Raw genomic sequence first — 13,446 nt, 5'->3', positions numbered from 1 at the left:
ATTTGGGATGCAAGTGCTGTGTCAGTTTGGGACGCAGAGGCCGGTATGTTGTTCCGGGGTCCTTGTTGGTCCCCGGTTTTATGGGGGGGAATGTGACGACCCTCCCACTCTGTCTACCGTTTTCTCTCTCTTTGCTCTTGTTTCCTTATTAGGATGCCGGTGGGCGGAGTTGGGAGGGTCGTCAGCTACATGGGAAACACCTGGGCCCACTCTCCCAAGATAAATACACCACTTCCCCATTCATGCAGGGGACCTCTCTCCATGCAGACACCTTGACAGATTCGGTTATGTTTCATGGTGTTTTTTTGGTTGTTAGTTTTAGCATCTTTCAACACCCTGCATTATCACATTCAGGCATGCAAAACATTCACTTACACTACTGATTACTGATTACACACACCATTGTATATTATACCTAGTTTCGTTATTTAATAAATATATTTTGTTACTCCTTATCTCCACGTGGTCTCCCTTTTGTTACGGGCTCTGAGCCGGTTCGTGACAACAGGGAGTACAGGAGGGGACTGAGTAGGTATCCCTGTGTTGAGGATGAGCGTGGCAGATGTGTTGTTACCTACCCTTACCACCTGGGGGTGACCTGTCAGGAAGTCCAGGATCCAGTTGCAGAGGGAGGTGTTTAGTCCCAGGGTCCTTAGCTTATTGATGAGCTTTGAGGGCACTATGGTGTTTAACGCTGAGCTGTAGTCAATGAATAGCATTCTCACATAGGTGTTCCTTTTGTCCAGGTGGGAAAGGGCAGTGTGGAGTGCAATAGAGATTGCATCATCTGTTGGGGCTGCATGCAAATTGGAGTGGGTCTAGGGTTTCTGGGATAATGGTGTTGATGTGAGCCATGACCCGCCTTTAAAAGCACTTCATGGCTATAGACGTGAGGTGGTCTACTTTTTTATGGTGGTCTACTTGAAACATGTTGGTATTACAGTCTCAGACAGGGAGAGGTTGAAAATGTCAGTGAAGACACTTGCCAGTTGGTCGGAGCACACGTCCTGGTAATCCATTTGGCCTTGTGAATGTTGACTTGTTTTAATGTCTTACTCACATTGGCTGTGGAGAGCGTGATCACACAGTCGTCCGGAACAGCTGATGCTCTCATGTATGTCTCAGTGTTACCTGCCTTGACGTGAACATAGAAGTATTTTAGCGCTGGTCTGGTTGGCTCATGTCACTGGGCAGCTCTCAGCTGTGCTTCCTTTTTTGTAATCTGTAATAATTTGTAAGCCCTGCCACATCCGACGAGCGTCGGAGCCGGTGTAGTACAATTCGATCTTATTCCTGTATTGACGCTTTGCTTGTTTGATGTTTCGTCGGAGGGCATAGCGGGATTTATTTTAAGCTTCCGGGTTAGAGTCCCGCTCCTTGAAAGCGGCAGCTCTACCCTTTAGCTTAGTGTTGTCATGACGTTGGGTTGGGGGTAGGTTTATGACAGTCATAAATACCTCTTTCCCCCTTTTTCTCTCTCCCTACTACAACTGATGTGACATAAGGAAACCCATGGGTTAACATAGAGATTCTGGGTAACATCAGAAGTTGGGGGACATTAACTATATTCTGGTAATTCGACCAACTGAACATATGTGGGGGTACTTAAGGTATATTATGTCAGTTCGGTTGCCCTCTGACACATTCTCATCAAGGATAGAATGACATAAACTCTACTGTGGAAAGTCTAAACGTCAGAGGTATCGGATTCACATGGAATTGTTGTTTAATTCAAATGTTTGAATATGACATTATTTGTGAAGAGGTGAAATGTAATTTTAGCTTCCAAATGAGAGATCTGTGCTTTCATAAGTTTTCCTCTGCTCACAGTGGTCCGCCCCTGTGAAGAGGCATGGGTTAATAGACTTTTCAGACACACCCCTCTCCCTCCACTATAAAAGCCATTTTCCAAGAATATAACTTCCTGTTCCGGGTACGCTAGGATGACGATCCAGTGTCAGAATGGTTCAGATAATCACTATAGATGAAGCCAGCATCAGCATGGACTTTGATTGTGAATGGTATGAACTTTGAACTCGTATTCACTACAGAAGTGATATCTCCTAGCCTTTGAGTTAGCAACAGCTAAACGCAGGTTCGGAAGGACAGTCCAAGTATCCCGTCTAATACACACAACGTTTCCCGTGACTACCAGAGACATTCTTCAAAGGACAGAGGACTCGGGTTGGCGACACGGGCCATCTACCACCAACCTACTGAAGCGCAGCTCAGAGTAAATATTCATTGTATTTTCCTCTTCGAATGGGCGGTAATTTAGAATGCATAAGATGCTGTATTTACGGTAGTACAGCTCGCCTATGTTCAAGTCTCCCGCTCTTTCACTAGGACTCAACCCCCTTTCCTTTGTGTAACAAGCTGTCATATCTATTCCGCCCGCTAGGGACGTTTTTCCGTATGACGTAATTTGTGATCAAGTTATGAGTTAATTGTATATGTGTGATTCTGTGTGATTAGTTAGGTATTTAGTAAATAAATAATTAAACCCAATTTTGTATTGCTGATTCAACTTGTTAGCCAGGATTCTTGCAGATAATCAAGGACTTACAACTTTCAGATGAGACTGAATTAAATGACGATTAATGTGACTGCTATTAAGTAAAATATTACTAAATCTTTAAGAGTTTATTCGAAAGATAACAGCTCTATAAATATTCTTTCGTGGTGTCCCTCTCTAGTTAATTCATATTTACATGATTAGTTCAATCAGGTAATATTAATTACGGAGAAATTATTTTATAGAATAGCATGTCATAGCAATTAATATGGCATAGTGAAAGACACGACAGTGTGGATGTTGCCTGTAATCCATGGCTTCTGGTTGGGGTATGTACGTACAGTCATTGTGGGGACATTGTGTACTCCTCAATGCCATCGGAAGAATTCCTGAACATATTCCAGTCTGTGCTAGAAAAACAGTCCTGTAGCTTAGCATCTGCTTCATCTGACCACTTCTTTATTGACTGAGTCACTGGTGCTTCCTGCTTTAGTTTTTATTTGTTAGCAGGAATCAGGAGCATAGAATTATGGTCAGATTTGCCAAATGGAGGGCAAGGCGAGAGCTTTGTAGGTGTCTCTGTTCTCGTGTGGCCCCGTGTGGCTCAGTTGGTAGAGCATGGCGCTTGCAACGCCAGGGTTGTGGGTTCAATTCCCATGGGGGGACCAGGATGAATATGTATGAACTTTCCAATTTGTAAGTTGCTCTGGATAAGAGCGTCTGCTAAATGACTTAAATGTAAATGTCTGTGTGTGGAGTAAAGGTGGTCTAGAGGTTTTTTGTTTGTTTGTTTTTTTCCTCTGGTTGCACATTTAATGCAGGTAGAAATTAGATAAAACTGATTTATGTTTCTCTGCATCAAAGTTAACGGCCACTAGGAGCGGCCCCTCTGGATGAGCGTTTTCCTGTTTGCTTATAGCCGTACAGGTCATTGAGTGCTGTCTTAGTGCATCGGTTTGTGGTTGTAAATTGACAGCTACGAAGAATATAGATAAACTCTCTTGGTAAATAGTGTGGTCTACAGCGTATCATGAGATACTCTATCTCAGGCAAACAAAACCTTGAGACTTCCTTACTATTAGACTTCATGCACTAGCTGTTGTTTACAAAGATACACAGACCGCCACCCCTTGTCTTACCGGAGGCGGCTGTTCTACCTTGCCGATGCAGCGTAAACCCCACAAGCTGTATGTTATTAATGTCGTTGTTCAGCCACGACTTGGTGAAACATAAAATATTACAGTTTTTAATGTCCCTTTGGTAGGATATTTGTGATCATAGTTCGTCTTTTTTGTTATCCAATGATTGTACTGTTGGCTAATAGGACTGATGGTAGAGGCAGATTACCCACTTTCCGTCAGATCCTTACAAGGCACCCTGACCTACGTCCCCGATATCTCTGTCTCTTTCTCCTGCGAATCTCTGGGATTTCCTTTGTCTGCCTCGTTAAAGAAGGAAATCCTTTGTCTGCCTCGTTAAAGAAAAAATCTTTGTCCAGTACGAGATGAGTAATCGCTGTCCTGATACCTAGAAGCTCTTTTCGGTCATAAGAAATGGTGGCAGAAACATTATGAACAATATAAGTTACAAATAATATGAAAAAATATACACAATAGCACAATTGGTTAGGAAACCGTAAAACGGCAGCCATCTCCTCCGGTGCCATTATTCACCAATTAGTAGTCCCCTCCTGATCTACTAGAATGACAGACATTATATTGTACATTCGACGGTATCTAGGCCTATCCCTGTGATCTAAGCCAATTGTGAGGGTAACACTTAAGTTCCCTCCAGACCTTTGTAAGCCACAAGAAAATGAGTCTTGAGCTTCCCTGGTTGTTTGAATTTGTTTACAGGCCACAGCCCATGTTCAAATAGCACCACGACCTAGTGGACAAACCTCAACATGGAGCTGGCTTCACACTCAGTCAGTGATGTTTTTTTTGTTTGTTTTTACTGTTATTTAACTAGGCAAGTCCGTTAAGAACAACTTCTTATTTTACAATGACGGCCTACCCCGGCCAAACCCACCCTTAACCCGGATGATGCTGGGCCAATTGTGCGCCGCCCTATGGGAATCCAGATCACAGCCGGTTGTGATACAGCTCGGGATCGAACCACTGTGTCACTGTGTCTACAGTGACGCCTCTAGCACTGAGATGCAGTGCCTTAGACCGCTCCACCCACTCGGGAGCACGTGTTCAATACAGGAAGTAGACCTGCGGCCTTCTCAGAGCTGTGAGAAGACAACCGATTCTTAGAACTTATTTGTACTGAGTAAGGAACCGTGTTTGTTATCTAGAGGCTCTGGGGTCGTTCCATGTCATTCCAGCTAGCCATGACAAACCCACCATCTCAGATTGTTCTGAAATATTTTCTGTAGTTAGAAGTCTGATTTGGCTGAAGCCAGGAGCTGAAGGCAGCGCTAGCAAGGTACTATATTTATTGGATATTGGATATTATACTCAATAATACAATATAAACTTCTGAAAATCAATACTTAATATTTCTCTTTTCCTAAACAGTTTAGAACATAAACATGAGCAAATACAATGTCGGGTGATCACGGACTGTCCAGTTCTATATAATGGCCAATTTGGGTGCAGTCAGATTAATTTCTCAGAGATCTAATTATATTTAAACAAATTAATGTTGCAGGAATGTTTTATCTTTTCTGTTTCTAACAGAACAATCTGAGATGGTGGGTGTCCAAGTCATTTTTCTTGTGCATTTTGAGGTCTGCTATTTCTGCCACTCTGTCAAATTATTCTACACACGAACAGACATACATATCATCACACAATCTCTGTCTCTCTTCCTCCCTCTCTGGCTAGCGGGTGTTTTTGTCCCTGAAAAATGGAGACATGGTTGTCCTGTCCTGTGAGGGAACAAAATACTTTTTCCTCTCTGAGAGATATACTGATATACTCGCTGATACACACACCCCTACGTCACATTCTATCCCCTATGAGATGAGAGCATGCATCCTCCAGGCATTGTCTGGTCTTATAACCCAAACCAGAGCTTAAACACCTCGGAGAACAGGAGGGAAAGATGAGAGACAAGTGAAGAGATGGAGAGGGAATGGAAAGTTGAATGTGAGATTAGAGGGATGAAGGGGAGGATGAGGTGGGGTTAAGGAGTTAGTTGAATGGAGGGATGTAATAGAATGAAAAGGAGAGGTGGAGTGTGCAGAGGAAGCTCTTGGTATTCACGGTTGATCCTGTCTGCAGTGCATGACGCCTGATCCTTTTCTGCTCTCAGCTGTGTAATGGAATTGTCTTGGCAATGACAAGGGAGTACAAACCGATCTGGGACCAGGCTAGCCTGCACGGGAGGTCACGGTGGACTGGAGGGCTGTGTGATGTTGTCTGTTTGAGTGAGCGTAGGTCTACATCACAAAGACTGATAGTCACTGTACTCTCACACACACACACACATACACACACACACAGACACTGAAATCATGCATTTGCTGTGACACAAAATGTAATCCTCCTTGTCTGTCAAACACTCAGTCACTTCAGTCTGTGATGGACCTCCTTGTCTGTCAAACACTCAGTCACTTCAGTCTGTGATGGACCTATACTCATACTCTTCTGTCTCTCACACACACACACACACACACACACACACACACACACACACACACACACACACACACAGAGTATAGCACATTCCCATGCTCTGCCAAAAATATTGTGAGAAACTGTATGTTTCCCCTCTGGTCTCTGATAGCTTCCAGTTCAGTAGATTCTGGTTGGTAATGAGGTTGGCTACACCAGCTTCCTCATTACCTCTTCCTGTTGTGCAACCGTACTGTATGGTTTACAGTAGACTTTTTCTGCCTTTTTATATTGACCTCTGTCTCTCTGTCTCAGGTCTGTAATACTGAGTGAAGGGCCGTGCGAGAGGGACTTATAAAGAGAACCCACCTTGCTTGGTAAGAATGAAAGAAACGTTGATGTCTTCTCGAATCACTCTCAGAACCAACCACACACATCCTCCCTTTTTTTAAATGTATTTCTTTAATCTTCTCTCTGAGCAACCACATCTAATGTATCAACCTGGGCTTCATTTCTGCTTTTTCTTTTTTGACCAATTTCTCCTTCTGTTGTTTTTTAGTTTATTCTTACTCCATGACACCTTTTTATCTTACCGACTTTCTCCTCCCTGCCTCTCTCCTTCCTCCTGCACCTCCTCTCTCCTCCCCCGGGTTGTCGTAGTGTGTAGAGGAGAGGAGTGCTCCTCAGTAGTAGCAGCAGTCATGGGTCTGGTAGCCTACCTGAAGACCCAGTTTGTTCTGCAGCTCCTCCTGGGCTTTGTGTTCGTGGTGAGCGGCCTCCTCATCAACTTCATCCAGCTGTTGACGTGCGTCCTGTGGCCCATCGACAAGCAGCTGTACCGCAGGATCAACACCAGGCTCTCCTACTCCCTCTGGAGCCGTGAGTCACCACGCTGCAATTGTCCTGTGTCTGTGTAAGATCCTGGTGTGTGTGGGCGTGTGTTTGACTAGGTATTTGTGAGATCCTGGTGTGTGTGGGCGTGTGTTTGACTAGGTATTTGTGAGATCCTGGTGTGTGTGGGCGTGTGTTTGACTAGGTATTTGTGAGATCCTGGTGTGTGTGGGCGTGTGTTTGACTAGGTATTTGTGAGATCCTGGTGTTTGTGCGAGCGGGCGTGTGCTTGACTAGGTATTTGTGAGATCCTGGTGTTTGTGCGAGCGGGCGTGTGTTTGACTAGGTATTTGTGAGATCCTGGTGTTTGTGCGGGCGGGCGTGTGTTTGACTAGGTATTTGTGAGATCCTGGTGTGTGCGTGCGTACGTTTGACTAGGTATTTGTGAGATCCTGGTGTTTGTGCGGGCGGGCGTGTGTTTGACTAGGTATTTGTGAGATCCTGGTGTGTGCGTGCGTACGTTTGACTAGGTATTTGTGAGATCCTGGTGTTTGTGCGGGCGGGCGTGTGTTTGACTAGATATTTGCGAGATCCTGGTGTGTGCGTGCGTGTGTTTGACTAGGTATTTGTGAGATCCTGGTGTGTGTGCGTGCGTGTGTTTGACTAGGTATTTGTGAGATCCTGGTGTGTGCGTGCGTACGTTTGACTAGGTATTTGTGAGATCCTGGTGTTTGTGCGGGCGGGCGTGTGTTTGACTAGATATTTGCGAGATCCTGGTGTGTGCGTGCGTGTGTTTGACTAGGTATTTGTGAGATCCTGGTGTGTGTGCGGGCGGGCGTGTGTTTGACTAGGTATTTGTGAGATCCTGGTGTGTGCGTGCGTACGTTTGACTAGGTATTTGTGAGATCCTGGTGTTTGTGCGGGCGGGCGTGTGTTTGACTAGATATTTGCGAGATCCTGGTGTGTGCGTGCGTGTGTTTGACTAGGTATTTGTGAGATCCTGGTGTGTGTGCGTGCGTGTGTTTGACTAGGTATTTGTGAGATCCTGGTGTTTGTGCGGGCGGGCGTGTGTTTGACTAGGTATTTGTGAGATCCTGGTGTGTGCGTGCGTGTGTTTGACTAGGTATTTGTGAGATCCTGGTGTGTGTGTGTGTGTGTGCGTGTGTTTGACTAGGTATTTGTGAGATCCTGGTGTGTGTGTGTGTGCGTGTGTTTGACTAGGTATTTGTGAGATCCTGGTGTGTGTGCGTGTGTTTGACTAGGTATTTGTGAGATCCTGGTGTGTGTGTGTGTGCGTGCGGGCGTGCGTTTGACTAGGTATTTGTGAGATCCTGGTGTGTGTGCGGGCGTGTGTTTGACTAGGTATTTGTGAGATCCTGGTGTGTGTGCGGGCGTGTGTTTGACTAGGTATTTGTGAGATCCTGGTGTTTGTGCGGGCGGGCGTGTGTTTGACTAGATATTTGCGAGATCCTGGTGTGTGCGTGCGTGTGTTTGACTAGGTATTTGTGAGATCCTGGTGTGTGTGCGGGCGTGTGTTTGACTAGGTATTTGTGAGATCCTGGTGTGTGTGCGGGCGGGCGTGTGTTTGACTAGGTATTTGTGAGATCCTGGTGTGTGTGTGTGCGTGCGGGCGTGCGTTTGACTGGGTATTTGTGAGATCCTGGTGTGTGTGCGGGCGTGTGTTTGACTAGGTATTTGTGAGATCCTGGTGTGACGTCGTTAGTACGTAATGCGTTGTGTGTATAATATGAAGTCTTTTTGTCACACCTCAACGGGAGACCTCGTAACAGAATGGATCTTGTGACATTGATAACTGTGACTCAGTTGACTAGTAGAGTTGTTTGTATGAGACGGTGTAATAGAAAGCAAGTTGTGGCCTGATGTTGACGGAGTAGATTTAGTGGTGACAGAGTTCATACTGAATAACCTCCCAACTAGCACCTTTTTATGGACACCGTTTCGATCCAACAAGGATGTTGGTGGGGTAAAGTTGACCAGAGAGCTGTGAATAGATGTGACTGTGTTCACCCTGTTGTCCTGTGCAGAGCTGGTGATGCTGCTGGAGTGGTGGTCAGGAACACAGTGCACCCTCTACACAGATCAGGCCACGGTGGACAAGTTCGGCAAGGAACACGTCATCATCATCCTCAACCACAACTATGAGATTGACTTCCTGTGCGGCTGGACTATCTGTGAGCGATACGGAGTCCTAGGGGTCAGTAATGATCTCCAACCCTCACTGGCTCGCTCCAATTCTCTGTCACTCTATTGGCCTGTCCTGTTGACTTGTCCTGTGTTTTCAGTGCAGATTAACAGGACAGTAGTTGAGGGAACGACTGTAGACCATTGAGGTGGACCAGCGTTCTTCACATCTCGCCCTTTTTTCTGACCTGATGATCCATGTTTGTTTACCCAGAGTTCCAAGGTGCTGGCCAAACACGAGCTGCTGAAGGTGCCTCTGATTGGCTGGACCTGGTATTTCCTGGAGATCGTGTTCTGCAAGAGGAAGTGGGAGGAGGACAGAGAGACCGTGTTCAGAGGGCTAGAAAGACTCAGAGACTACCCTGAGTTTATGTGGGTGAGTATGGCTCCGTAGTTATAGGGCTACATTTCTCTATCCTGGCCCAGATTACTCATGCTCCTTAGTTATAGGGCTACATTTCTCTATCCTGGCCCAGATTACTCAGGCTCCTTAGTTATAGGGCTACATTTCTCTATCCTGGCCCAGATTACTCAGGCTCCTTAGTTATAGGGCTACATTTCACTATCCTGGTCCAGATTACTCAGGCTCCTTAGTTATAGGGCTACATTTCACTATCCTGGCCCAGATTACTCAGGCTCCTTAGTTATAGGGCTACATTTCACTATCCTGGCCCAGATTACTCAGGCTCCGTAGTTATAGAGCTACATTTCACTATCCTGGCCCAGATTACTCAGGCTCCTTAGTTATAGGGCTACATTTCTCTATCCTGGCCCAGATTACTCAGGCTCCTTAGTTATAGGGCTACATTTCAACTATCCTGGCCCAGATTACTCAGGCTCCTTAGTTATAGGGCTACATTTCAACTATCCTGGCCCAGATTACTCAGGCTCCTTAGTTATAGGGCTACATTTCAACTATCCTGGCCCAGATTACTCAGGCTCCTTAGTTATAGGGCTACATTTCTCTATCCTGGCCCATATTACTCAGGCTCCTTAGTTATAGGGCTACATTTCAACTATCCTGGCCCAGATTACTCAGGCTCCTTAGTTATAGGGCTACATTTCAACTATCCTGGCCCAGATTACTCAGGCTCCTTAGTTATAGGGCTACATTTCAACTATCCTGGCCCAGATTACTCAGGCTCCTTAGTTATAGGGCTACATTTCAACTATCCTGGCCCAGATTGTTCAAATTCTTGTCATTCAGTCGGCTCTTAACAGCCATTTGAAACACTGAAAATACATTGTACATTAGGCTCAGACGGCAGTGAATCTACACACAGGATTTATCCTTGAGCTCCTGGCTTCAGCCTGTTATAACAAGTCATTGGATTAGGTCCAGGAGTTCAGTCTTGTCCAGATCAGGTCTGGTTACTGTATCTCTGGTGCTATTTGGCCGAGACACCACAGGAATATAGGTCAGTGTGACTCTGGCCTGCTTCCTAAAGGCCCTCTTTAGAGAGGTTTGGACACATGCTGTCGCCCGGGCTGCAAGAATCCACGTCCAACGCTCGTTAACGGTTACTGGGAACTACCAGAGGGTTTCGGCTAATTAAGTGGTCTGATCTGATTTTTAGTGACCTCGAAACCCCTCCCCAAACTCAACTCTGACACGGGGACAAGTCAACTCTGACACGGGGACAAGTCAGCTCTGACACGGGGACAAGTCAGCTCTGACACGGGGACAAGTCAGCTCTGACACGGGGACAGGTCAGCTCTGACACGGGGACAGGTCAGCTCTGACACGGGGACAGGTCAGCTCTGACACGGGGACAGGTCAGCTCTGACACGGGGACAGGTCAGCTCTGACACGGGGACAGGTCAGCTCTGACAACATGTTGTGTTTCTTTGAAATAGGCCACAGTGACTGTCTAAATGAGGACGTCTGGTCTGATGACGCTGTGCCTAAATGGAAGACCTTGGGTCTGTTAACCTGTCTAGGATCAGCGTGGCGCTAGCGGCACCCCCCCCCCCCCCCCCACTGAAAAACCAGTGCCGCGAAATTCAAAAAAAATATATTTTTAAAATATTTAACTTTCACACATTAAAGTCCAATACAGCTAATGAAAGACACAGATCTTGTGAATCCAGTCAACATTTCCGATTTTTAAAATGTTTTACAGGGAAGACACAATATGTAAAGATGTACATCTATTACCTAAAAACACATTAGCATAATCCACCATCTTTTATTTGTCCACCAACACCAGTAGCCATCACCAATTCGGCTAAACTAAGATATTTATAGCCCCTAACCAACAAAAAAACTCATTAGATGACAGTCTGATAACATATTTATGGTATGGGATAGGTTTTGTTAGAAAAAAGTGCATATTTCAGGTAGACTTCATAGTTTACAATTGCACCCACCATCACAAATGGACTAGAATAATTACAATGAGCAACGTGTTTACCTAACTACTAATCATCAAACATTTCGTAAAAATACACAGCATACACGAATCGAAAGACACAGATCCTGTGAATACAGACAATATTTCAGATTTTCTAAGTGTCTTACAGCGAAAACACAATAAATCGTTATATTAGCTTAGCACATAGCAATTAGCAGCCCAGCATTGATTCTAGCCAAAGTGAGCGATAAAAGTCAACATCGCCAAAAGATATTAATTTTTTCACTAACCTTCTCAGAATTCTTCCGATGACACTCCTGTAACATCACATTACAACATGCATATACAGTTTGATCGAAAATGTTTATATTTAGCCACCAAAATCATGGTTAGACAATGTGAAATGTAACTCAGCTGGTCAGAATTTGTCCTTGCGCCACTTAGACAGTGATCTACTCTTATACATAAATACTCATAAACGTGACTAAAAAATATAGGGTGGACAGGGATTGATAGACAATTTAATTCTTAATACAATTGCGTTATTACATTTTTTAATTTATCCTTACTTTTCAATACAGTTTGCGCCAAGCGAAGCTACGTCAAAAAACATGGCGTCCTAAGCCACTAAAATGTTTCGACAGAAACACGATTTATCATAATAAAAATGTCCTACCTTGAGCTGTTCTTCCATCAGTATCTTGGGCAAAGGATCCTTTCTTGGGAGAAATCGTCTTTTGGTGGAAAGCTGTCCTCTTGCCATGTGGAAATGTCAACTGCGTTCGGGATGAACTGAAAAGCGTGCCCAACTTTTCACATCGTTGCAAAAATAAATGTCCCAAAATCGCACTAAACGGATATAAATTGCTATAAAACGCTTTAAATTAACTACCTTATGATGTTTTTAACTCCTATAACGAGTGAAAAGATGACCGGAGAAATATAACAGGCTAAACTAACGCTTGGAACAGGAGAGGGTCGGTGTCTTCCACGCGCGTTACGCAGCAAGAAAAGACTTGCTAGCTAAAGGTTTTTTTCATTTGTAGGGCCTGTGAACGAGCAATCGACCCCGTTGGAATCGTCATCACGTAAAGGCATCCAGGGGAAGACGTAAGAAGTGTCCGTATAGTCATAGCAACGACAGTGCCCTTTTAACTGACTTCAGAAAAGTGGCCAACATTTCTCAAATCTGACTCCATGTCAGGGAAATTGCTGTAGAATGGGCTCTGTTCCACTTAGAGACAAAATTTCAACTCCTATAGAAACTATAGACTGTTTTCTATCCAATAATAATAATAATATGCATATTGTACGATCAAGGATTTTGTGGGAAGCCGTTAAAAAAATTAGCCACATTAGCATAAATAGTCTAAACAGCGCCCCCATCCCCAACAGGTTAATGCTGTGCCCACTCTAAATGGAAGTCCTTGGGTCTGTTAATGCTGTGCTCAGACCGAGCGAGCTACGGTCAAGCGGGGCATCTCGTTGAACTCTGCACGGCCTGGAGATAATAGTAATGCCATTGTGGGCTTTGTGTGTCTTTAAGCACCGTACTTTTTCACTCCATCCCTGCTGTGTGTGTGTGTGTGTGTGAGAGCTTTTCTTTGACATCTGTTTAGAGAAATGACTGATTTACAGTTCATGAAGGTTGCCTAATCACACACTTAAAGTTTTGGAAAGATCTGACTTTTTTAACCCTTTGAAACAGCACCTATGTCCCCATTTTAAGGCACTTCCGGTTGGCACAGGAAGCTATAAGTAAAGACTTATCCTGATCGGGGTATGCTTTTACAGAATCCTGAGTTTTAAGTCTATACGTTAAGAACTGACTGATTTACACAGGGTTGAATGCACTATATATCATAAACTGCTGGTTGGGTAAAACACTTTTAGGGTGATTTTATCACTTCCGGTTGCTCCAAGAAGCTTAGAATCAACACAGGTAGACCTCATAGTGGCTTGATGGATTGTCATTGAA

At 44.6% G+C, this 13,446-nt stretch overlaps 1 protein-coding gene across 1 annotated transcript in view; it reads left to right on the top strand.

The window, feature by feature from the left end:
- The window catches only part of LOC129816678 (1-acyl-sn-glycerol-3-phosphate acyltransferase gamma-like), a 37,277-nt gene that overhangs the window by 9,654 nt on the left and 14,177 nt on the right, over positions 1-13,446 (top strand). The window contains exons 2-5 of the mRNA XM_055871444.1: positions 6,397-6,458; positions 6,742-6,960; positions 8,958-9,127; positions 9,329-9,490. Of these exons, the coding sequence (XP_055727419.1) occupies positions 6,783-6,960; positions 8,958-9,127; positions 9,329-9,490 (510 nt within the window). The 5' untranslated portion in view covers positions 6,397-6,458; positions 6,742-6,782. The remainder of the gene's footprint in view (positions 1-6,396; positions 6,459-6,741; positions 6,961-8,957; positions 9,128-9,328; positions 9,491-13,446) is intronic.

This window comes from Salvelinus fontinalis, chromosome 19 (assembly GCF_029448725.1).
Source record: "Salvelinus fontinalis isolate EN_2023a chromosome 19, ASM2944872v1, whole genome shotgun sequence".
NCBI lineage: Eukaryota > Metazoa > Chordata > Actinopteri > Salmoniformes > Salmonidae > Salvelinus > Salvelinus fontinalis.
This window is presented reverse-complemented; position numbering and strand designations above follow the sequence as displayed.